General features: G+C 37.1%; 1 protein-coding gene and 1 long non-coding RNA gene across 4 annotated transcripts in view; one reads left to right on the top strand and one right to left on the bottom strand.

Moving 5' to 3' along the window:
• Positions 1-3783: 3783 nt before the first annotated feature.
• Positions 3784-14635, bottom strand: LOC114460835 (uncharacterized). 3 transcript variants are annotated; one of them, XR_003673765.1, is made up of 5 exons: positions 14427-14635; positions 11064-11252; positions 6458-6568; positions 5253-5348; positions 3784-4354 (listed from the first exon to the last, which is right to left on the bottom strand). It is a non-coding gene; the product is annotated as an uncharacterized LOC114460835 (long non-coding RNA). The 3 variants fall into 3 exon arrangements; XR_003673764.1 differs by having other exon boundaries at positions 11064-11257; positions 14427-14633; XR_003673763.1 differs by lacking the exon at positions 11064-11252 and having other exon boundaries at positions 14427-14617.
• A 1752-nt stretch (positions 14636-16387) lies between these two features.
• Positions 16388-27302, top strand: part of LOC114460823 (uncharacterized) — a 19784-nt gene continuing 8869 nt past the window's right edge. The window contains exons 1-2 of the mRNA XM_028442696.1: positions 16388-16400; positions 16993-17218. Of these exons, the coding sequence (XP_028298497.1) occupies positions 16388-16400; positions 16993-17218 (239 nt within the window). The remainder of the gene's footprint in view (positions 16401-16992; positions 17219-27302) is intronic.

Genomic DNA, 27302 nt, shown 5'->3' with positions numbered 1-27302 from the left:
AAGACTTACTTTTGATCATTTTACTTTAGTTATTTAACCAAATAGTTCTTTTATTAACTTAAACACTACTCAAATCAAATATTCTACTAAGAAAGGATGACGTCTCACTGATCAGACCATTCCATCTGCTGCACAGTTAGTGCATTGCACACGCCTGCCTGTCAAACACGCGCTGACCTGTCTGTCAAACTCACGCCTACCCAGAGTATTTTATCCTTAACGTACATTACCCAATGATTAACATACCGTCTCTGCTCCTCTCTCATACACTGCACTCTATTGTCAGCTGGATGGCTCTGCTCGCGCTGTGCGCCCTGCTGCTCTGAGGTGATGTCCTCTGCCCATTACGCAGCTGATCCAACCCCACCTGATGGTGCACCGCCCTTTTAAGGCCCTGCCCCATGCAACTAGACAGCCCAGCAAAAGAAAATGTTTTTCTTTAAAAGAAAGAAAATAAGAAAGTCAATATTTTTAATTCTTTTTTGGATGGTTTGGACTTCACAGTGTCTGATACTGTGTACTTGTCATGATAGCCTGGACTGTGGGAGGAGTCTCAGTGTGAAGGAGGAGCCGTCTGTCCGCTCTGTGCTGAATTCTACCAACACAAGGACCTGTGGCTGTGGAGTTGACAATCGTTTCAGATTCTCAGTGCTTCAGTAGGACTTGGATTTCATGTCTCCTACACCAGTAAGATCTTTCCAACACTTGTGACTCAGAAACCCACTCCTAAAACGGATTTATTTTCAACATTTTTTTTTGGACTGAGTTCAAGTTGTGCACAACAAAAAGGGACTTTTTTTTTTTTTGGCCAGTTTTTATTTTATTTTTTTTGTTTTGGGGAATAAATTGTGGTATTGTTAATGCAAAAACCTGTGAAAATTGTTAAAATAATAATTTTGGTATAACAACCTAAGCAGTTTGTGTCTGTGCATTATTCTCTGTGTGAAGTCTTTCATTTTCTACAGCCAAAGACTCATTTGTTTATTTTTATTTTTGTCTTTACCCCGAACCAGGACATCATTTAATGAAAGTGGTGATTCCAGACCTTTAGTTTAAATTTTCACAAAATTTGTTTAGAACCGGTTACACATACATGATAAAACACGTGAGAATTGTGGATATATTTGTGGATATTTTTGAGACAAAACTCTCTCATAGAATGGATGGAGCTTTTTTAGCTTGTGTTGGTTCATCCATCCATTTTCATACCCGCTTATTCCCATTTATCAGGGTCGCGGGGGTCTGCCGGTGCCAATCTCCGGCTCTCATAGGGCACTGGGCAGGGGTACACCCTGGACAGGGCGCCAGTCCATCACAGACACAGACAACCATTCACTCTCTCATTCACTACTATGGGCAATTTAGAGACTCCAATCAACCTTACAGTCATGTTTTTGGATTGTGGGAGGAAGCCGGAGTACCCGGAGGAAACCCACGCAGCACGGGGAAAACATGCAAACTCCACACAGAAAGGACCCAAGTCCACCCCAGGGCTTGAACCCAGAACCTTCTTGCTGTGGGGCGGACGTGCTAACCACTAACCCACCATGCGCCGTTGTGTTGGTTCAACTGCAATTCTTTAAATTAATGTGTGTTCATTTCTACAATTTAGTACAAAATTTACTACAAAATAGTAAAATATTTTAGTCATAAGTATTTAGATTAAAAAGAATACTTGATGAGCCAACCCACCACTATCTATCTATCATTTATTTGTATCTTGTTTTTGTGCAAAGCCTTACTCTAATAATATTAATATTTATTTATTTATTTATTATTTATTTATTTATTTATTTTTAACCTGTCACTAAGATATTTAAATTAAATTAAATTAAATGTCAAAAAAGTAATTTTGCTCATGTTTTCTCCTTCTATAAAGCCTCTTTGTGGATATATTGAAGACCACTATGCAAGTGTTAGAAATTATCCTGATAATAATAATATAACAATAATGTAAAAATCAATTACTTGAAATAAAAAAAAAAACTGCATATAAGGGGGCACTATAAGAAAATCTGGCCTAGGGCACCAGAGAGGTTAGGGCCAGCACTGTAACCCACCATGGAGGAGCAGTGGGCTTCCTCTCTCCTTCCTCTCTGTAGATTCTTCTGAAAAGCACTTAAAGACTTACTTTTTTAACAAAGGGTCCGAGCCTTACCAACTCATTCTGAGCTGCCATATTGATGGTATTTTCTTATATTTCAATGTGTCTTTGTGGTGATTGACAATAAACTGGACTGGGGGAGGAACACTGACTCCCTCTACAGGAAGGACCAAAGCCGCCTCTATTTTCTGAGATGGCTGAGGTCCTTCAACATCTGCAGGAAAATGCTGAGGATGTTTTATGAATCAGTGGTGGCGAGTGTGATCCTCTACGCTGTTGTTTGCTGGGGGAGCAGACTGAGGGTCACAGACGGCAACAGATTCATCCACAGGGCCAGTGACGTTTCGCATCCCTAATATATATATATATATATATATATATATATATATACATATATATATATACAGTAAGTATCTTCTGTTATTTTTATTTGTATTTTTTTCTGCCCTTTTTAAATGTCCAGTTTGCAAACCAGAACAAATAAAGATACTTGATGGTAGACTACATTAACTGTCACTTTTAATCTTAAAGTACATATTAATACAAGAGCACATCTCAAACAAATACATAACAATTATAATGTAGTTGACAATGGAAAATTAAAAACACATTTTCCTGATATGTTACAGTGAGAAAAACACAGTTGGAGGATGTAGGAACCTCTCACTTGGAAAATCTAGTCTAGGTAGCACTGCCTTGGGCCACAGTGTTTTAACTGGGAGCCCCACAATGCCGCTGGCATGGAGGTGAGGACATCAGTCTTTAGGTATAAATCAACGTTAAAACAGACCACAGCCATGTTAAAAAAGGATTTTTTTTTCACCGGAACGGATCATGTCACTAATATCTCACTCCTGTCATTTTCTGAAACTTGGTAGCCCTGTATATAGAGGTACGGGTGACACTGTCTATTATAGTTCACTATTCAATAATTCCCCCGTGCTTATTGTGTGTCATTTTCTTTGTGTGAGGGAGTGTAAAAATTGTCCCCCTGCCTTTGTGCAGCTAGCGCTCTACCATTTGAGCTAATTCCCCTCTCACTGAGAGGATTGGGAGTTGATGAAGTAGGTGAGTGTAGCTGCTCAACAGAACAAGAGTATTTAGTTACTTTGAAGGAGTAAACCAGGAACGCTGGTCAACACAGTGAAACTGTTCTTCATTAAACTATGGTCACAATAGAAAAGACAACTAAACACTATTCAACAATAACAACTTCCTGAACTGTTGGTGTCCATTTTCCAGCTGACAGCAGGTTTATGTTGGAATCCTGTGCAGCCTGATCTCTGGGTTCTTCAGTCCAACACTGGAACCAGAAGGTGTCGTCACCATCCGTGTGTCGCTGGGATCTGAAGATGATTCCTGCTCCATGTCTCCATCCACACAGAGATGTGAGTGGAGAACAGATGAAGTGCTGAAGGTCTTCCCACACTCGTCACATCTGAAAACATTCTTCTCATGAACTCGTTGGTGTCGATTAAGGTGAGATTTGCTCTTGTAAGATTTTCCACATGTGTCACATTTATGAGGTCTTTCTGATGAGTGGCTGATTTGGTGAGATTTTAACTGTTGATATGTTGTAAAAACTTTGTCACACTGGTCACAGGGACACACTTCATGTCCAGTGTGAGATCTCAGGTGTTCAGTGATGGTTTGTTTCTGTTTATATATTTTCCCACAGTGGTCACAGCGATACAACTCTGTTCTGGAGTGAGTCTGCATGTGCAGAGTTAAATGTGATTTTTGTGCAAAAGTCTTATCACACTGTTCACATCTGTGAGCTTTGATTCGACGATGAATGAGGACATGTCGACTGAGATTTCCAATTTTACTAAAAGTCTTCCCACATTCATCACACGGGTGCAATTTCTCTCTACTGTGAACTACCTGATGGAGTTTGAGGCTCCACTTTAAAGCAAAATCTTTTCCACACTTGTCACATTCAAACTTCTTAACTCCAGTATGAACAACTCGGTGACTTGTTAAGGTAAAACTGTTGGTATAAGTCTTTCCACACTCATCACAGCTGAATGGCTTTGATCCAGAATGGATTCTTTGATGTCTAGTGAGGGATGATTTAACGCTAAAGGCCTTCCCACACTGGTCACATGTATGTTTAGCTTTAACTCCAGCTTGGCTCTGCTGTTGAACTCTTTGCTCTGAAGTTTTTCTCTTAGATTTGTTTCTTTGTTGTGGCTGAGCTTCGTTGTTCTGAGAGCGTTGAGGTGTCACTTTGTTCTGGCTTCCAGAGTCCTGTAGAACAGTTAGAGATTAAACACAGAGAAGGAACCAAACAAACATTTGTTTCTAAATGTGTTCCTAGAAAGAACAGTGTCTGTTAAAGATGGATCAGACATAGCATTAGGCTTCAGTAGGAGATCAACTTCAATAGAACATCCACATGGACGTCAGGAACCAAAGTTTACCAGCAGAACATTGAACAAAGCATCACTGCCTCCACAGCTCAGTGGCAGGATGGACATTAGCACTTGTCTCTGATCAAATGAAGCTTATTTACATCTTATTAAATAATGTGGAGAAAATATGAGGAGAAGCTCAGATTGGTTTGTTGAAAAGGATCAAACAGACAAGTTGTGCTTTAAATGGTAACCTGTCTAACTGATGACCTCCTTCTGATTGTGTTGCTAGTTGCTGCTTGTAACTGTAGCTGTTCCTTTGATGTCTAAATAAACTCTGCACTATGAGCTCAGAAATAAGTCTTTTCACAATAAGAATCAGACTAGTGTTGTGTATGAGATAAGCTCAGTTAAAGGCAGTAACAGAGGCTAACGCTGCTAAAAAGTCAGATCAGTAATGTCACACACAGTGAGAACAAGTTGATCTGAACTGGTTCTAGAGCCACAAATGGAAACAATAAAGTCTAACAACAACATGTGATTCTTGGAGGATCTTCTTATTCACACACTGCATTATTAAAGAATATGTGTAAAAGCTGACATTTCTTATCAGGGCTCATCATGTTATGGCTGATCTGTTGTTGTACTTCCTGTCTGTGTCATTGAGCAGTTGGAGGTCACATGTTCCACCAGAAGTCCAGCTGATGTTCAGCTTTAAAGGTGTCCTTCACTGGTTCCACATTCACTGGTTTTGTTCACATTTGCTGAAAGACTTTAATCCACTCTTTTCTCACCATTTCTGAGGAGTCCATGTTTGCTGTCACGGCTGAGTGATTCCACAATTCTCCGTCAGACGCCTCCATTCGCCATCAGCATGGAATCAGCTACACCTGAAGGATGGAAGAGACAGAATAAAAACCGATAAAAATAAAATCCACTGTTAAATGCAGAAAGTGACATAATGTGAATGAAACGCTGTCATCGTGAGGTAAAGGGAAATGTTAAAGGGGACCGTTCATTTGGTGCACCCCAGCACCCCTCCTGGTCCTGAGCTAAACAACATGTTGAAGCGTCCACCTGAAACACGTCTAAACTACCAAAATACTGAGCAGACCAGTTCCCACGTAACGTTTATGTGTCTGTGAAGCTACGGCCATTTCTGGTGAAGAGCTGCAGTTGTTCTGTTGTTGTGGACGAGACCAACGATGACAGGGATTGTAGAGTCTGAAACATCATAGGTTCATGATAACTTGATAGCTTCTAATACTGTACAATAGTCTGCCCTCTAGTGGTGAAATAACTGATGCATTTGTTTTTGTTTAATCATTATAGTCTGGAATGATGTCATCAGGATGATTTAAATTAGCTTAAATGAAGTTGATCAAAACTTAATCAATAAACCTGATCAGATTCAGTAAACCATTGATCACTGAGGGGAAATATGGTGATATTAATGACATATAATTAAAAAGAAACAGTTTTTGTTTAAATATATTTGTAATATATTTCTAAATAAACGAAATTTTAAAAAAATGTGAAAAACACAGAATTTGGAAAAAAAAAAGATTTTACAGTAGCTAATGACCTTAGTTCCTCTTCAGTTTTAGATGGAAATGGTTCATCATTCAGTTATTAATCAGTTTATAACATGTCCATTTATTAGTGTTTTTATGACAAGTTGGATAAAAATAAAGAATAATGGAGTGATCAAAAATTAAATAAAACAATACAAAATTACTGGATTACTAAGTTTCTCATGAGAATGCAAAATAAATACATGATACACAAAAAATGTCCACTTAAAAAACTAATAAAAACTGATACATTTATTCCTGATTTTAAAGTGTAAAGCAATTTTTAACAATTTGTTATAATCACCTTTTTCATGTCTTGTGAAGAGGTTTTTTCTATCTATGAACAACAAGCTATGAATAATAGTTGTTATAAATAAATGTGTTTCTGAATCATTTGTGTGAATAAAACAAAAGACAACATATACCTGAACTTATTGATAAAAGTCAGGTCAGGGTTCCCCACCACAGATCCTGGATCAATACCAGGCCGTAGACCATTTTGTACGACACCGTCCACCTGTAGAACCCCAGGTCCTCTGAAAAACAACAGGCATGAATTATGAACGTACCAAAAGGACAATTCTGGGCAGTAACCGAGACACCAAAATAAACTATTATGCTGATTATTAGTCCCATTGCATTTATGGCCCTGAATGTGTACTAACCTAAAACAGATTTAAACATTGCAATTGTATAAATTAATATCAATGCTTCAAAGAATAAAATAATCAAAAATATTAACTTTTTCATTTAGCATTGGCATTCCAACAATGCAAAATATAAAATAAAAATAAAATGTTTAAGGTGACCCTACTCATACAATAAAGGGGCAGTATTATAAAAAATAAATCACTTAATGATTTTTCTAGAGTGATATATATTCCTATACAGTAGCTTCATTCATAGGTTGAAAAAGTTCTGTTCCCTCTCTCCCTTGTTATTCTACATTTTATTAAAAAAAAAAAAAAGTCAATCTGACAATCCTGGCTCCTCCTACCCTATAAAAATGGGAGCTCCTTCCTTTCAAACTATCTCACAGGTGAAACAAACACAGCGGTTTAATAGAATATACATTATACTTTGTCATATACTGTATGTAAAGCTACGGACACTAAATGTGTTCTGTGTATTTGAGGAGCAGTGGGCAGCCACACTGTAGCACCCAGGGAGCTGTTAGGGTTAATATAAGGGACTGATCAACATCCCACAGTGATGGACCGAGGGAGATTAGAACCATTGAGACTACCATTACAAGCCTGCTCCCTAAACCACCAGTCCCTTTATTTACAGATGGCGACCGTGGCTCACGTGGTAGTGGGTCGTCTTCTGATCGAGAGGTTGGGGGTTCGATCCCAGTACCTGACTATGTGTCGAAGTGTCCTTGGGCAAGACACTGAACCCTAAGTTGCTCCCAGTGGTCGACTGATGCCTTGCATGGCAGTCCTGTCCCACTGGTGTGTGAATGTGAGAGTGATTGGGTGAATGAGCTGATATGTAAAGTGCTTTGAGACTGCTTCAGTGTGGTGATAAAGTGCTATATAAAATCAAGTCCATTTAACATAATATATTTATGTTCAGTATATACATTATCCAGTACATTGCTAATGTAAAGCACAGTGTGAGAGCTCACAATTAGTTTCATTTTTTAGTACCCGTTAAACTGCCTTGTATCGCCTTAGACATGATCTGACGTGTTTGTGACCCAAAGCGACGCAGCGGTTGGACAAAACAAATGATTATCACTTTAAATGGACTATTCGTGTAGTTGGAAGAGGAGAGGATGACAAGAAAGTGACTTAGCAGCTTAACACTTTTTCAGAGGGCCAAAACTCTTGAAAACAGGTGAGTTTGGGAAAAAAAAACTATGTTGTTGAGGTTCTTAGAACAAATAGAGATGTGAGAAAAATAGCATGACACTGGACCTTTAAATAATATTAAACAGACCTATAACTAGGGCTGTCTGGCGCGCTTGATCGGTGCACCTGGGCGACTTGTAGCGTCCCCTTGGTGCTACTTAGTTTCCAGGTGAAATAAAAGTGTACATATTAAAAGTTACAGGAGGGGCCCAACAAGATGGTTTGTACCCAGGACCCAAAATGTGGAGCTTCGCCCCTGCCTTTCCCCCACATATTAGTCTATTATTAACTTGTTGTTGGCTCCTCCCCTCACCCTCTAATAGCACAATATTACAATTATTATAAAATCACACACACTTACTGTATTATAATGTCTATGACTTGTAAAGACAAAAAAATAAAAACATATATCCATATAGACACACATGTGCATCCGTACATACATATATACATACAGTACATGTACATATGTATATATATATATACATACATGCATGGACATAATATCTATAAATACATAAATGTATCTCTCTCTCACACAGACTCAAATCTTTTCTCTGCAGAGTTTGTTCCTGGAGGTCTGCTGTCCTTCCTGTTTCAGATGTTGGTCAGTTCTTCATCAGTGTGTGTGTGTGTGTGTTTGCTCTGTGACTGTGTGTGTGTGTGTGTGTGTGTGTCTGCTCTGTGACTGTGTGTGTGTGTGTCTGCTCTGTGACTGTGTCTGTGTGTGTGTCTGCTCTGTGACTGTGTGTGTGCGTGTGTGTCTGCTTTGTAACTCGGTGTGTGTGTGTGTGTGTGTGTGTGTGTCTGCTCTGTGACTGTGTGTGTGTGTGTGAGGTGAGGACTCCTCCCCCCCTCATTCCTTCCCAGTATAAAACATATGAAACCAGTTTACCCTCATTCTGCTGTGATGCATCACCAGTTACTGTAATTAAATACACCAACAGCTAAACTTGTCTTTGTTCCAGAGCCTTTTCAGATTTGAATGTAGTCCTAGTAATAATAATCACATTAAAAACACACTTCAGATCAGGCTTTACACCACCAGGATGTTTGGGACAATCACAGTTACAGTTTTTCTCAGTTGTTAAACATAAATACTGCTATTTGAGACACAATGACCACAACATGGAACTCATGCACCCCTCTACTATGATTTATAATTATCAATCAGAGCTTCAGCATAAAAGGACAACAGGTGAGTGTTTCTGTTTTGGACCAATGGATGCCAACATTAGAAACAGAGGCGGAGCCAGAGGAGTGAGAGGAAGAGGAGGAGGAAGAGGAAAGCAAAGGACTGTAATCTCTGATGAGATCTGAACCACTTTGGTTGATCATGTGATCAATCATGGTGTTACAATGAGAGAAGTCCCCACATTGTTCACACCCTCAAATTTGAATGAAAAAAAAAAAAAAACATTCTCTACGCTGGAAAATATGGAAATAATTGCTTTGTGAATGAGCGTCAAACAATTTAAGTTGTGCACAAATTAATATGATTTTGCCAAATTAAAATATTTTCATGATTCCACATTTCTTAATGCAGTCCAAGTATGATCTATACTATGAGCTAGTGTCTATATAGACAAGAGAAAGGTCATCCTACAGGGTCATATCTCATCACCATTTATGGAATCACCTTGCTCTAGAAATAGATGAGAAAAAGACAACCAGTGAAACAGGGAGCTTGTTGTTTGACCCCCAAGTTTAAATATATATCAGTGGTACACTGACTCAAAAATGAAGGCCTCTAAGCTCTTTGCTGTGATGTATAAGAAACAGTTCATCTTTGTTTAAAAGAGTAAAAACCTTTTAATATCAGGATGTTAAATACTTTGATACACTTTAAGAGCGTTAGCTGTTAGCAGCTAGCAGATCGTTAGCTGTTAGCAGCTAGCACTAAACAGAAACAAATAAAATAAATAACTAGCTTAACAAAAAGATGCTGATCGCATGGCAACAGTGGTCTATTAATTTATTTCATTGTAAATTAACGTCATTTTAAGATAACTGTGTATTTTAATGCAAATGTAAATAGTGACGTCACAGTTTGTGTTTTATACAATTAGGAATACCTTGATGTTGATGTGTGTTCATTACTGATATTTATTATTTAATGTTGAATCTGGAAGTTTTGGATCTTTTCACAAAATGTGAATGTCAATAGTAAAAGATTTTAGAATTAATAATAATACTTGATGAGCTAAATTATCACTAGAGACACTTTAAATGTTTCTATTTAGTATCAAAGTTACAGTTTGTACTAAAGTCTTCAAGCTGCAGCTGTTTAAGTTCAATTATTGTTGTTTTTATTTTGGTTAAAGCTATTAGTGCAATGCCTTTGATCTAATAATATTAATAATATGTATTTTGAACTAAGATCTTTATTTAAATTAACTTTTATTTACTTGTTTGTTTTCTTTTGTGTGTGTGTGTGTGTGTGTGTGTGTGTGTGTGTGTGTGTGTGAGTGTGTGTGTGCGCGCTGGGACTCTAACACACCCTCATTACTTCACTGGATAAAATATGTAGAACCAGTCCAACCTGAAGCTGCTCCACACCCACACACGCACACCCACACCCACACGCACACACACACACACACACACACACACACACACACACACACACACACACACACACACACACACACAGACACACAGACACACACACACAGACACACACACACTTCTTTACGTTGCCATCAAGTGTGACATAGAACGATGTTCACACAAATAATAATAATAATAATAATAATAAATGATAAGTTGTAGCAAACACATTTTCATTATTTATTTCACGTTTCTCATATTTAGCACATTTTCCTACATTTAACACAACATTTAACCACATATATAGAGGTGTAAAAAAAGCATTAAATCTAAATATTTAAAGCTAAATCTAAATGGTATATGTTATATCTAAATGTTAAATCTTATATATAAATGTTAAATGTTAAATCTAAATGTTAAATCTAAATGTTATATATCATATCTAAATGCTTAATTTTATATTTAAATGTTAAATGTTAAATCAAAATGTTAAATGTTAAATCTAAATGTTAAATGTTAAATCTATATCTAAATGTTAAATGTTCAAGTTAAATGTTACATATGCTAATTGACCCCCGCCCCTTGTAGCCAATACACCGAGACACAAGCAGCCGATCCCACCCACCTCTTCACCCTTCACCGATGCCTGCCTGGGTGATTATGGTTGGTTCTCTCCATGCGGCGGAGATCGAGCGCAGGTAGACGAGCTGCCCTTCACAGTATACAGTAAACAGTGCTAATGGTACGACCCACATGTGCTGCTACAGTCTGAACTGTGGATGTGACGTGGAGCAGGAGATAGAAAGCAGCATGTCTTTCCTCAAGAAAGGAAAACCAGGACAAAAAGTCAAAGAAAGGGAGAGAAGGTGAAATGAGGGAAAACAACTGTTTACTCAGTTCTTCAGAGATTTAAAACACTCACATCTTTTTTAGACAATATATTATTTAGTTTGAAATTAACTACGTGCACTCTCACACATTTAAATGCTGTAACATTCATTTTGGACATTAAATCTTAATTGGAAATAAAGTTATTTAAAAAAAATATATATTTTGAATATGAAATTTTGCTGCCACTATGTGTTAAATAGGTATAGCCAGAGTGTCCCCATGATTCTAATCATTTTATATTTACCTTTTATTAACCTTTGTACACGTTTGTTTTGTCTGTGTGTTAGTTTTACCCCCTCCCCATAAAAAAATCAATAAATAAATAAATAACAATAAAAAATGACCAGCCGCCCTTTAAAGTGTAGCAAAAATATGCCACAAACACAATATTCAATAAACTATTAAAATATAGTAAAACAGATTTATAAAATACAAACAATGGATATGGAGTCATTAGGTTAATGCAGTTTTTTTCAACCTTGGGGTCAGGACCCCATGTGGGGTCAGCCTGGATTTAGAATGGGGTTTAAATGTCTCGTAATTGGTTAAAAAGTAGGTAAAAATTGATTAAAGTTCTATTTTTAAAGATTTTTGAATTATTGTTTTTCACATACACATCACACACAATAAATAACAAATAACTGTATCCTATATGTAATCATTCTCAGGGGTCGCTGGACATTGTGATATTAACTCATTCAGTGCCAGCCATTTTTAGATTTTTTACCCCCTCAATGCCAGCCATTTTTGAGCATTCTGACTGATTTTAAAGACCCACAGAATATTTTCTACTATGACTATCTGAAATCTGAATTCTGAAATATTGAAGCCTCGACTGTCATGAAAAAAAAAAAAAAAATTGTTTCTGGCTCGTTTCGTTCTTTTGTAATCAGCCGTTGAATAGAGCAAGTTTTACACAAATCTTCAGTTTCAGAGCAAAAAACTGAGAAAAAAGCCTTTTTCTTACAAAAAAAAACCCTGTCAGTGACTTTAAAGGTATTTTTTTGCTTTAGTGACAACTCTAACATCTGAACATTGTTTCCTTATAGAAAACAAAAAAAGGGCAAAATGATTATTATTTATCTATCTTGGTCTTTTAAATGCTTTTAATCCATATGGATCCTTTTATTCTATCCTACCTGCTGTTTAACTTAGTGATATACAACTGACAGCTAGTCTCTCCCTCCATGTTAAAGCACATGTATCCAGTGTTGTATGATATATCATGTAGAACATATAATAAATAATAACTCGTTACTCTCTCATTCTTTAAGTTACAGTGGGGGCTGAACATTTCAAGCTGCATTTTCAATTTATTTTGACAGGTCCATAATACAGCTTTAGAAACTTATCTTACAGAAATGAAAAATTATAATAAAAACAGTTAGATTGATACATTTGTTTTCATTCCTTATTTATGAAGCAAAACTCGAGACATTCTGTATATATATACAGTATATATAATTATTTTTTGCTACCCCCCAGCAAGAATCTCAAACTCTGCCTATGGATCCAGTTAAAATGATTGGTTAATAAGTGTAATAAGTCTTTAGTTTATTTTACAGGAAGTTCACAGAAGTGTCTGACCTTGTTTACGTTTCCAGGATTAAGATTGTCTCTTTGTTTTGAAAAAAAGGAGATGTGGTGTAAAGGTTCTCTTGAGCGTTACCTAGAGCTGTTGTTATGATCAGCCAATAGAATCTGTGTAAAGAGTCACATGATTAAAGGCCAACAGGGTAAAGGAGTTTAGAGTGTAAAATAAAGATCTTAATGTGACGACACAGCCTGACTCCTGTGTACATTCCTCTAAATAAAAAACGTGACACACACCAAAAACATTGACTTGTCCTAACCTGCTAAAGTATCAAGTTACATGATCCTCTCACATACATTCATGTCCTCAGGGTGAGGTTAAAACCAGTCCAACCTGTAGCTGCTCCCCATGATCAGTTTAAAGCAAACACACATACAACTGTAATATTTCTCATCAACACACTGAGCCAATACAAATATTACAGTGAAGAACAGTTTTTTTCAATCATTTTAAAAAGGATGGATAAATCTCAGTCATACATTTCAACAGTAGAAGCTTCAACACAAACCTGTCAAAAATCAAACCTTGTTTAAAACTGTTAAAGGGTAAATTTACAGTAACAGTAATCTCTGAAACATGGTAAATGCTGGGGTTACACAGAACCCCGACGATACGTTATGAACATCAGGAGTTTATATTCCTGACAGAGTGCCTCATATTTATATATTCATATATTCCTCCATCAGGTCATCAGGCTGCTGTTATTGTTATTGTTTGTTTGTTTGTTTTTTTGTGACGGGGTAAAATAATATATCATTGTAGAAATGGAAACAAAACAATAAAAAAAAAAAACTAGTAGTAGTATTTTTTTTGTTTTTTTACATGTGGTGATTTTAACATTGATTTTTTTAAACCCAAAAAACAACAACATTTATTAACTCAATGTAAATCATGAGCCTTTACCTATTAATAACACATCCAACCAGTATATCTACTCATAGTAAGACACTAATAGACAATATTTTCACTTATGGAATTATTAATAAAAAATACTATCCAGAACTTTAAAGGATCAAACAAATAAAATTTAGGATAATTAAACAAAAAAAAAAAGATAAGTGTTTGATTTTTTAAATCTAACTTGATGAAACAGGATTGGAAAACAGTCTATGTTGACCATGTGGAAAAAAGCCTATGAAACATTCATATCAATAAAAAATTATTTTCTGGTAAAGAAACTTTTAAAGTTTAAACTTGAAAAAAAGCCATGTTTAAACTAAAGGTTTAATAAAAGCATGAATAAAAATAAAATGGATTATACAAAGACTACAAAGACCTACAAAGCCACACTAACAATGATGATATGAATCAACAGAAAGGAATACGACAGCAATTTACTGATGGAAAACAAAAACCACATGAAAATACCAGAGACTCTCAGAGAACTCCTAACTTAGCCTAAACATTGCTAGCAAGGAATCTGAACTTAACAGTGATTCATGAAGCCTTTGATACAGTTAACTACCAAATCAGTGACCTGAAATTGTGTTTATTTGTACTTACCTTGTTTGATGAAAATGATGAACTTATTTGCCTTGTGTTTTATGTTCAAAGGTTTTTATTCTTTCTTGTCACTGGAAAGAATAAAAATAAGAACGAGTGAAATCCTGAGTCTGATCAAGTTCTTCCTTTTTGAAGTGTGTGAAGCCACGATGTTATAAAAACACTTTGACACATACATTATCACCAGAGGCGTAGCTTGCCATTAAGCAAAGCAAGCAGCTGCCTGGGGCCCCCTAAGCCACCAGGGCCCCCCCGAGGGCCAACAAATTTGACACAAAGAGCCCAGAGAACTAACACGTTGCAGTGACAACTTGCTGTCGCAAATTTCCTGACTGGGCCCCCTCTGCTGAGCCAACCCCTTCCCTCTCTCAGTGAGGGAGCGGCTCATGCTGAAAAGGAGGAAGAGGAGAAAACAAAGCAGGACAACAATGAGTGTAAAAAGTGACTTTAGCTGTGTGACAGTCCATGTGTGTAACTAGTTTGCCGTGCTAACAGGCTAGCATCACTGTATCACAGTCAGACAACATGCATCCCAGCGTTCTATAAATCAAAATGTAATTGAGCAGTACTTTCATCTAAATAAAAATGACTGTTTAAATGACCAAGCTGACCTAAGAGGTACAAAATTATTGGTATTTGTGTGAATGTGTGAAAAAATGTCATGTAGCCTACTTCCTACCTAAGCAACTCTGTGTATGCACTGTGCAGCCAGTCAGTGAGTAGTATCATGTCAGGCAAAACAGTCTAAATGACATATATTTGATTTTAACTTGACTTGGATAAGTTGGGCTTGTTTTAACAGTGCCATAGTGGTGTAAATATGTTATAAAAGAATGATGTCTTGTCATCTACTGTATAACTACATTATATTTATTTATTTCCCCTTTTTACTCAGGATCACTAAGAAGGTTTGTTCAATAAAGATATGGAAGACCTGATCACTGCTTTTGCACAAGCCAAGTCTGGAAAACACCACTGCTAGAGCCAATGAAGCATTTGTAGTTGTTGAACATCCAGCAAAATCCACTTTTTCACTTTTTTGTCTTTAGTACTTAACCTAATTTTTATTGCACATGTATCATGTTTAATCGTTGTTGTTTTTTTCTCTAAAGTTGTGCACGTGTAAATATTTGGTGCCAACTGCAGATAATGCACTATGTAAACTTGTGTACAAATTTAATACTTTTTTATTATTCTATACTTTTGTAGGTACATTTGACTGTTTTGTTTTAAAGGATATGCAGAACTTCAATTAAACTGGAGACCAAGAACAGCGGTGTATAAATATTTTTTTTTCCTACCACTTGCAAATCTGTAGCTCAGACTACACTCCCAACAAATTTGGGAGTCGTGCACAGAGCCAGGCCACTTTGCTTCCACATCGGTGATGAGGTAGGAGGCATCACATATGATCTTCACAGTGCAGAGGATGACATGGGTTGCAATGAAGTAGAAATACATTTCCATGTGAATGAGTATGATCACTGTTCTACCTGGCTGTAAAATGATTTCCTATTCGCATAGTCTGCCTCATTTTCTGATGGAGCAATTTGGAATTTGTGTTCCATCCACACAGCCCAAAACATGTGGGATCCCTGCCAAATTAGAGCTGATTAAACTACTCACCCACCTGTGTGGTTGCAGTACAATGCATGTCATTTAAATAATACAGTATACAATTTGTACTCACCTGCAATCCTGTAGAATTCACCCTTTGTATTAGCCACAGGCGTGTATCCTGGGAACTTCATAAACAAAGGAAGTAGGCATTTTAGTGCCAAAACAACCTTTCTGATGAACCTGCTTACTGTTGATTTCCCAAGTGCTCAGCATCCATAATATTTTAAAGGAACCTGTCGTTATCAAAAAAAACAAAGCGGCACACAAGATTTGTGTGGATGTGAACACACGTCCGTAGTGTGTAACGTTCCTAATCTGTGGTCTCATAAGATCAAGATAAGATGGCCGGGATCGGTAACCTATGTGTATCAAATATGAGACTATTTGAATTTTGTATATGAGTTATAGCGGTTTTCTATTATGATGTGCACCATCTGAGAACGCAAAGTATGATGGGTAATTTTGACATTGAGCCCAGGTTTGGGATAGACAGTCAACATGTTTATCAGTTATGAGGTTGTTTGAACTTTGCAGTTGAGTTATATCAAAACGCCATTAACCCAAGATGGCCGACTTCCTGTTTGTTTTGGGCAGGGTCATAATGTAACTTTCTGCTCATCTTGGGGGTAAAAATACATGTAAATTTGATGCAAATCCATTAAAAATCTTTTATTTTGCTTTTATTTGTTTTAGATATGTTGATTTGCTGTTGTACTTTACAGTGCAGAGATGTGAGTCATATAGAAGTTCACCTCAAGATGTGCAGCCGTGCCCAATGTCTACCTACCTCTACTGAACCTATCCTAGTCACTCCTTCTCCTTCACAACCTGCTTCAACAGCTGCACCAGTTCCCACTCTTTCACCTAAGTACAGTCTAAAATGGTCAAATATCCTCACTGTAGCCTCATATTATTCTGAATAAATGTCCCTACACATAACCAAAAGAAACACACAACACCATCACCTTCAGGAGGAACCTGGTAGACTACGCTGTTCTCATCATCAATGGTGACCTGGTGGAGAAAGTATGGTCCTTCAGGTTCCTGGGTGTTCACATCCAGGAGGAGCTCTCCTGGGCCACCATCAGACCCATCCTCTCTGACCCCTCCCACCCATCCTCTCTGACCCCTCCCACCTTGCTCCCCTCAGAAGAGACACAGATCAAAGCTGGGTTAATAATCTCTGATGAATGGAAGCTAATGTCATACATCATTTTTTTTATTTTAGTTATGTTACAAGGAAGCCTGCTACTACCTTTGTACATTTTCAGTTTACATACTTCTTCCATTAGTTTAATAAAGGATAATGAATGGTAATGTATCACTTTTTTTCTAATCACAAATAATATAGTTTTATACAGTGAGTGGACACAGTGAATACAACAGATATGTTGTGAATAAAACATGCATCAAAATACATTAATAATCGATTTAAAGTCAAATCGTAATCGAATCATGAGGTGCCTAAACATTTCCACCCCTAACACACAGTAGAGCTTTAATCTGGCCGGAAAAGAAGACTCGGCCCGAGAGAACACAGCCCGAACCTGTCCGACCAGAATGAAACCAATATCTCTTTAAGCCCGAACATGTTTCAACTCAACGGTATTCACAGCCGTGCGCATGCATGTAGAATGATCCGTTGCGAGTTTTAGAAACATGACGAGTAGCTTCATGTACGCTACGTCTGGTTGAAGCTACACTGTTTATATTGAACGGTGCACACAGGCAGCATCGGGGGCAGTTCGTGTGTAACAAACAAACAACTAATTGAAAAAGGAAAAACTGAAAATCCCCCCTATGTTGCTGAAAATTGAACGTAGTGGGCGCCATCGCTCCTTAGGGGAGCAAAATTACAACGTTGGGGGCCCCTACGCTCAACAGCTCTAATGTGATTCCGTTCCAGTCGTTTCCTGTGATCGTCGGAGACATGGACAACATAGGAAGTCTGAACGCACAAGTCATCCACTAGCTCTCAACTGCTATTCGCTCCAAAGTAGCCATCCAGGTATAGCTCCGCCTCTTCCACACTTCCACAGCCATCTAGGTGTAGTTCCGGCCCCTCATACTACCACAGCCATCCAGGTATAGCGCCGCCCCCTCTTACTACCACAGCCATCTAGGTATGGCTATGCCCCCTCATACTACCACAGCCATCCAGGTATAGCTCCTCCCCCTCTTACTACCACAGCCATCCAGGTATAGCTCCTCCCCCTCTTACTACCACAGCCATCCAGATATGGCTCCGCCCACTCTCACTTGTGTGCGTGTGTGTGTAGACACAGCAGTAGAAGTTCGTGAACTGGCAGTGTGACGTGGAGTTTCCAGGTCAAAACGTCACCTCTGCGATGACCTTTGGAAATCCAGATGTTGTGGTTGGTTCTGGTAGGATTGAGTTTTATTTAAAGTGACAGTAACATAAACATTGAACACATGCTAACAGTGATTGTTGGTGTGATTGAGTTATGGTGGTGAACCTTTACGCCAGCTCTGGCTCTGGGTGAAGAACTGGTTTACCATCGTAGACCAGGAGAGGAAGGAACTGTCACCTCCCTGTTGGGCAGATACACAGGTAAATACACACACATTTATTAAAGCAGCTGTGGTTAACATCTTTACAGGTGAAAACTACGTAGCTACGCTAACTGTGGGAGGAGCAGGAGCACATGCTACATACTACCACAAAGCTAACGACCAGGTACATACCAATCTTTGTTTATTATATTATTAGGGATGCATCGATACTAGAGCTTTCCCAAACCATTATATTTTAAACAATGTAACGATTAATAAACATCAAGGATCTCAAACCATCCATTTTAACAATCATTAACTGTCTGTTTATGCTCCAATCACAGCTGAGGTCAGTTTAATACTTTAATCCACTCATTATCTGAGTATTATGTATTACTAGTCCACTGCCCGTCTAAAGTATGTATTCATATAGTGGGAGGAGCTTAAGTAGAGTTACCAATTATGGCCAAATGAGTGTGTGTTTGAAGGTTGGATGTACATAGAGATGTACATACTCTGTACTCTAGTGTTATAAAGGGTTTATTTGTGGGTGTAAAGTAAAAGTGTGTGATTTATCTGGTTTAATTCTATGAGACTTGAACATGATAAATGTGTTTGTTGTTTTTACTCATTTTTATATATTTTTTATTTGTTGTATTTTTCTGTAATGTATGTTTATTGTAGTCATGTGTATTTTTGCATCTTTCTGCTGTCGTTTTGTGTACTTTTTGTATAAATATTTAGTTTTTTGTTTTATTTTACTCCTTTAGTAGCATTTGGCCTGCTAAGTATCTGCATTGCTGTTTTTAAAGCATTTTTTTGTTTTTAAAATCACTTGATTTTTTAAAATTTTTTGTGCAGGCAAAGTATTTTAATATTAAGGTCAACGTGCTTCTAAATTTACCAAGTTTTGTTTTAAATACATAATTTCATATCTATCCAAAGTTTACGCTAATTTATTAACAAAAACAAACTAATAAGCAAATCAACTAATTTTGTTCTAATCACTGGCTAGTAGTTGTTAATGTGGCATACATGGAATAAATACTAAATAGTAAAATTAAAAACTATAAAAGGTTAACAGTGAACAATAAACACAAATATCCTTTTGGATTCAAATCTATTTAAAATGACGACTTCCAATGATGACAAACTAAAGTAAATGTATAATTGAAATAATTGTTCATGGCTTTTGTTTATAATTCTAATGTTAATGCTCAGATCGCTCATTATTCTGATAATATTAATTAATGTGGCCCATCCATCAGACAAACACAGTTTTGTGGCGAGAGCTAATCAATAGTTGAGTCTATTACTGTGGTTTATATTCACATTTTATGGGGGATACATTTTGCACAATAATTTGAATTAAGATTGCTGGTCAAAACAAATTGTCACTATAAACTCAAACAATATTGAAATACAGAATTAGTGTGAGAGTTTTAAATGTACTAAATATATTAATACAGTCCATTAGTAGAAACTTTACAATGTGAATATTTATTAGTGATTTATTCATGTGTGCGTCTACCTCCATCTCCTCCTTGGGTTATCCATCACACACACACACATACGTGCAATGAAAAAAGATTAAAACGGACAGACACGGAAGTACCACGAAAAATAAAGGTTTTGCAACACCAAAGTCGCAACTCTCGCTCTAAACGGCTCTGTGTGCATTCAGCATGTACATCATAGCACTCTCACGCATCACCCATGTGTGGGTCACCAGCTCAACTCTGTTCCCACAGAGAAACACATCACGTTCATTTATGACACACGTATGGCGTTACGTCACCATTAAGCGACTCTGGGTTTGTTGTTGACAGTACATTCTGTTAATTTCATATTTTTTGTTGCGTAGGGTAGCTATAAACCAAGATTTACCCAGACACGTGCTCTTTTCACGGACTGGGTTTCCCAGGGCCCCTGAACGCATCACGTTAATTTAAATGACCGTAACTCTGCTCATATTTGCTCTATCGGAGAAATTCCACCAGTTTATGAAAGATAATAAGTTGCTCTTTACAGCCAGTGTCGGTACATTGCGGTAATTTTACTCACACGTAACGGAAACATTAAAGATGCCGCTTTGTTTTGACGAAATCAACACAAGGAACAGAGAGAACCGAGTGAGAAAGAAAGATAGATTAAAACAGACCAATTAACGGTGGATTTATTAAAAATGAAAGACTCTCTGATGATAAAAACCACCATGAATGGAGGTTTAAATGGATTTAAAAACAAAGGAGGAAACTGAGCCTATAAAGGTAAGATCAGTTTAATTTCTGGATCAATAAATGTCATTCTGCTTTTGTGGAGCTTGTCTTTGTGTACATTAAAGTGTAAATGGATGCTTTTAATGTGTGAGACAATTTAGGACAAACTATTTGTGTGTTTGTTTAAACTTTGTGTGTGTGTGTCTGTGTCCATCTGAGCATATTTATCTCCATCACTTTCAGTTTTACTTTTGATGAACATGACATTATCTAACTCTTCTTTTATTTCTTCTTCTTTAAGTCCATGCAGAGTGGACACGCCCCCCTGGACATTAAAACCATGAGCTGATCCTAGTTTCCATCATCTGATCTAGACCCATCACTTCTACAGACAACAGACAGAATAAAGCTCAGAGTCAACATGGGAACATGGGATGCACTTATTTATTGAAATGTATATTAAATGATTATTTAATTTTCTGTAATTTTATTTTTTAGGAGATGTTTTTAATTGTTTCAATAATTTAGAGACTTAAGGAACAGATTGTTATAATGTATAATAAAGGTGATTTACTTGAGTCAGCACTAATTTCAGATTGTTTTTAAGTCTTTGTATAAAAATACTTTAACAGGACAACAATGATGCGCAGAGCTGCAGTAATGTTAGCTTCATACAATAATAATAATAATAATAATAATAACCACTGCACACACCACCAGAGAAGCTTCCAGTGAATAATTTACAAATAAAAAAAAGTTCACTGATGGTGACATTGAGATCTCAATGTCACCTGTAAATTAATACACTACACTTTGCTCCCCAAGACACTTTGTTTGTTTTCATTCTACAGAGTTTGTGAGTATGTGTCCCAGAACACTGAAACACCATATATATATATTTATATTATTTATACATTAGCAGCAGTACAATGTCCAATGTCCTTTTTTTTCTGGGTTATATAATAGCCAACCACATGTGTCCTGTCCACAAAATACCAGTAATATGTTACACATGTGCAGCAGTAAAATGTCCCATTTCCATATTTTCTGGTTTATATGGGTTAATATACCAGTAATATGTGTTTATATGTATATTTATACCCTCGGAAATACCCGGACCTGATGATGAGCTGCTACACTCCGTTACTGTCCCGCTGTCGGCTGAACAAAGAGAAGTCCTGACGGTCATGTTGTCCTCTTCCTCCATGAGTTCTCTGTGGTGTTCTTCATATATATCAGGTAACGCCAACTCTGAACTTTTCATCGGCTAACGAGCACTTCTGAAAATTCCGGAATGCGGAATGCGGATGTTTATGTGCCGTAAAGCGTTGCGCGGTACCAACGTCATCACATTTTGCTCGCAGGTCGAATCGAGTTGTGCGTGCGCATGCGCGGCCAACCGTGGCACTCTGGCACGGTGTCTGGACCACCTCTTCCAGCAGGACCATCGGGCCGTTAAACCCCCTGCGGTGCAGTTCACACCTACGCAGGCCAGACAATGGCCCCCCATGGTTTCACACATGCACAGAGCTGGTTAGGAACGGCCCTGGTTGCCAGTGTGAGTACACCCTAAATCCTCCTTAAACTTTTAAGCATTAACTTCACCCACCAGAGCATCTAACGCTGACAACCACCACAACACCATCACTGTTTAGTCTTTCAGAAATATACACTGTTACATTTTGACAACATTCAAAGATTTGCATCAATACGATTGGCCCATAGAATGTGACATAACTGTGCACCAGCACCTCCTAAGAACTTTGTACAGTTGACTTCTGCTGTGACAACCAGAAGCACACGAGCCTCCACCAGGGGGCAGTGTACCATAGCCACAATCATCCTTCTCATAGAAAGAACAGCCACTCTCACTGATCAAAGGCTTTCTAAAGCACAGTCATGTACACAGTAAGGAAATAAGGGTTATTTATTATCGGTAATTGTTATTAATTGAATTTTAACTTGTATTTGAGAATATAATTGTAAATTACTTTCAGGGGACAATAATAACTGAAATTTGAAAAAAAATGGCAGTCACTGTAATTTTAATTAAAACATGGATAACTTAAGATGTAATTGTAATTGAAAAATGTAATTGACCCCAACCCTAGAAAGTGTAACAAACACATACGTTGAATTCTACCCATAATAACGTATAAATCTCTAGCTACGTGTAGTGTAACGCAGTGGCTCCCAGACTTTAAGTGCCCAAAGTACACCAACAGAGATGTGTAAATCTGAAGACACACATATTGTGTAAAATAGCCTTTATAACACGTGTTATCACTCATATCATGTACAATATCTGTAAATGTGAATAATTATTTACTAATGCCAAATGAAATATGACAAAGACAACTATATTACTCATAAATATTTATTTACAAAACATTAAAAACTTAGGCATAGAGTTTGCCTCTGTATTGTAAAATGAGTGAATACAAAGTAATCCTGTGACTGAAAATGAAGGCAGAGCTTCATCTGAAGTGTTGGTTCGCATTATAGTGCATTCCAATGTGTGTGTGTGTGTTTGTGTGTGTGTGTGTGTGGGGGGGGGGTTTAGCTTCAGGTTGGACTGGTTCTACATATTTTATCCAGTGAAGTAATGAGGGTGTGTTAGAGTCCCAGCACACACACACACACACACACACACACACACACACACACACACACACACACACACACACACACACACACACACACACACACATACATACACACACACACACACACACAAAAGAACACAAACAAGTAAATAAAAGTTAATTTAAATAAAGATCTTAGTGACAAGTTAAAAATACAAAGTATTAATATTATTAGATTAAAAGCATTGCACTAACAGCTTTAGCCAAAATAAAAACAGTAATGAACACACATCAACATCAAGCTAATCATAATTTTATAAAACACAAACTGTGACATCACTCTATACATTTGCATTAAAATACACAGTTATCTTAAAATGAGGTTAAACTACAATGAAATAAATTAATAGACCACTGTTGCCATGCGATCAGCGTCTTTTTGTTAAGCTAGTTATTTATTTTATCTGTTTCGGTTTAGTGCTGCTAACAGCTAATTCTCTGCTAGCTGCTAACAGCTAACACTCTGCTAGCTGCTAACAGCTAACGCTCTTGAAGTGTAACAAAGTATTTAACATCCTGATATTAAAAGGTTTTTACTCTTTTGAACAAAGATGAACTGTTTCTTATACATCACAGCAAAGAGCTTAGAGGCCTTCATTTTTGAGTCAGTGTACCACTGAGATATATTTAAACTTGGGGGGTCAAACAACAAGCTCCCTGTTTCACTGATTGATAGGTTGTCTTTTTCTCATCTATTTCTAGAGCAAGGTGATTCCATATATGGTGATGAGCTATGACCCTGTAGGATGACCTTTCTCTTGTCTATATAGACACTAGCTCATAGTATAGATCATACTTGTATTGCATTAAGAAATGTGGAATCATGAAAATAATTTAATTTGGCAAAATCATGTTAATTTGTGCACAACTTAAATTGTTTGAAGCTCATTCACAAAGCAATTATTTCCATATTTTCCAGCGTAAAGGATGTTTTTTTTTCATTCAAAGTTGAGTGTGTGAACAATGTGGGGACTTCTCTCATTGTAACACCATGATTGATCACATGATCAACCAAAGTGGTTCAGATCTCATCAGAGATTACAGTCCTTTGCTTTCCTCTTCCTCCTCTTCTTCCTCCCACTCCTCTGGCTCCGCCTCTGTTTCTAATGTTGGCATCCATTGGTCCAAAACAGAAACACTCACCTGTTGTCCTTTTATGCTGAAGCTCTGATTGATAATTATAAACCTGTGTGACAGGTGTTTGGTCATGTGATCAGTCAGTGAGCATAGTAGAGGGGTGCATGAGTTCCATGTTGTGGTCATTGTGTCTCAAATAGCAGTATTTAAGTTTAACAACTGATAAAAACTCTAACTGTGATTGTTCCAAACTTCCTGGTGGTGTAAAGCCTGATCTGAAGTGTGTTTTTAATGTGATTATTATTACTAGGACTACATTCAAATCTGAAAAGGCTCTGGAACAAAGACAGGTTTAGCTGTTGGTGTATTTAATTACAGTAACTGGTGATGCATCACAGCAGAATGAGGGTAAACTGGTTTCATATGTTTTATACTGGGAAGGAATGAAGGTGTGGAGGAGTCCTCACCTCACACACACACACAGTCACAGAGCAGATACACACACACATACTGATGAAGAACCGACCAACATCTGAAACAGGAAGGACAGCAGACCTCCAGGAACAAACTCTGCAGAGAAAAGGTTTGAGTCTGTGTGAGAGAGAGATACATTTATGTATTTATAGATATTATGTCCATGCATCTATGTATATATACATATGTACATGTATGTATGTTTATATGTATGTACGGATGCACATGTGTGTCTATATGGATATATGTTTTTATTTTTTTGTCTTTACAAGTCATAGACATTATAATATAGTGTGTGTGATATTATAACAATTATAATAATGGTATTGTGCTATTAGAGGGTGAGGGGAGGAGCCAACAACAAGTTAATAATAGACTAATATGTGGGGGAAAGGCAGGGGCGTAGCACCACATTTTGGGTCCTGGGTACAAACCAACTTGTTGGGCCCCTCCTGTAACTTTTAATATGTACACTAATTTTCACCTAACTTTCACATTAACCCAGAAATTCTCAACCTTTTTTGGGTCGTGACCCCATTTTAATATCACAAATGTCCAGCGACCCCTGAGAATGTTTTTGTATAGGATACAGTTATTTGATATTTATTGTGTGTGATGTGTATTTGAAATACAATAATTCAAAAAAATTTTTTTTAAAAAAAAATAGAATTTGAATCAGTTTTTACCTACTTTTTAACCAATTACTAGACATTTAAACCCCATTTTAATTCCAGGCTGACCTCACATTGGGTCCTGACCCTAAGGTTGAAAAAAAAACAATAACCTAATGACTTCATATCCATTGCTTGTATTTTATAAATCTGTTCTACTATATTTTAATGGTTTATTGAATATTGTGTTTGTGACATACTTTTGCTAAAATTTTGGGGCCGGCTGGTATTTTTTTGTTTTTTTTATTTCTTTTTTTTTTTTTTTTTTTGGGGGGGGGGGGGTATAACTAACACAGACACAAAGCAAATGAGTACAAAGGTTAATAAAAGATACATATTTAATTATTAGAATCATGGGGACACTCTGGCTATACCTATTTAAGACTTGGTGGCAGCAAAATGTAGTATTCATAATATTTTTTATTTTTTTAATTTCCATTTAACTCATGCCACTGCAGCCATTTTCAGAGCAGCCAACCCTCATATTTCCAGGCGTTTTAGATGATTTTCACTGATCTTTCAAGACCCACAGAATACTTTGTAATATGACAATCTGATATATGAAATATTCTGAAAGATTAGACTCTACTTTCATAAGAAAAAAATTATTCTGTTTCTAGCTTGTTTCGTTCTTCTGTAATCAGCAGTTGAATAGAGGCAAGTTTCACAAAAATCACCAGTTTGTGACAAAAAGCTGAGAAAACACGGGTTTTTCTGAAAAAATCTATTGGTGACTTTGAAAGCAATTTTTTTACTTTAGGGACACCTCAACATTGGTTTCCTTCTATAAAACTACAAAAACAACACTGAGACCAGGCTTTTGATGGCAAACTTATTATTATTTTGCTATCTGGGTCAGAATTGAATGGATTTATTACTGTTTATTGGCATTCCTCCAAGTCTCGAGTGTGCTGTGAGATGGTGGAAACTTCAGCATCAACTCTCGTAGTGCCATTTTCTGTCTCGTAAACTCTTTCCCTCTTCCTCTGAGCTCTGCTCATCACGGGTGATCTCTCTATCCAAAGGTGCACTGCTGTCCACCTACATGTCACCACTTGGTCACTACATCATGGTAACAAGCTGAATATTCACAGGAGAGATTTGTCACACTGTCTCCTAGCAACCAAGCCGAAAAAACACAATTTACGTCTATAGACGTCTTTGGCAGTCAATGAGTTAAGATTTGATGTCCAAAATGAATGTTCCAGCATTTAAATGTGTGAGTGCACGTAGTTAATTTCAAACTAAATAATATTTGTCTAAAAAAAGATGTGAGTGTTTTAAATCTCTGAAGAATTGAGTAAACAGTTGTTTTCCCTCATTTCACCTTCTCTCTCTTTCTTTGACTTTTTGTCCTGGTTTTCCTTTCTTGAGGAAAGACATGCTGCTTTCTATCTCCTGCTCCACGTCACATCCACAGTTCAGACTGTAGCAGCACATGTGGGTCGTACCATTAGCACTGTTTTAAAGGGGTGGTAGCTAGGACCCTGATGCAGCATGAATAACTGTGTTTAGTGTAAAGCTGTGATTAACAACCAGTTCATTTTCACACGGGGCCTTTTCATTCACATATAAATAATCTAAAAATGTTTTAAATGCATCTTTGTATGTATATATATATATATATATATGAGGGCCCCCCTGCCTTGGGCCGTG

Source organism: Gouania willdenowi, unplaced genomic scaffold (assembly GCF_900634775.1).
Source record: "Gouania willdenowi unplaced genomic scaffold, fGouWil2.1 scaffold_7_arrow_ctg1, whole genome shotgun sequence".
NCBI lineage: Eukaryota > Metazoa > Chordata > Actinopteri > Blenniiformes > Gobiesocidae > Gouania > Gouania willdenowi.
Note: the sequence above shows the minus strand (reverse complement) of the source record. Positions and strands in the feature narration are given on the sequence as shown.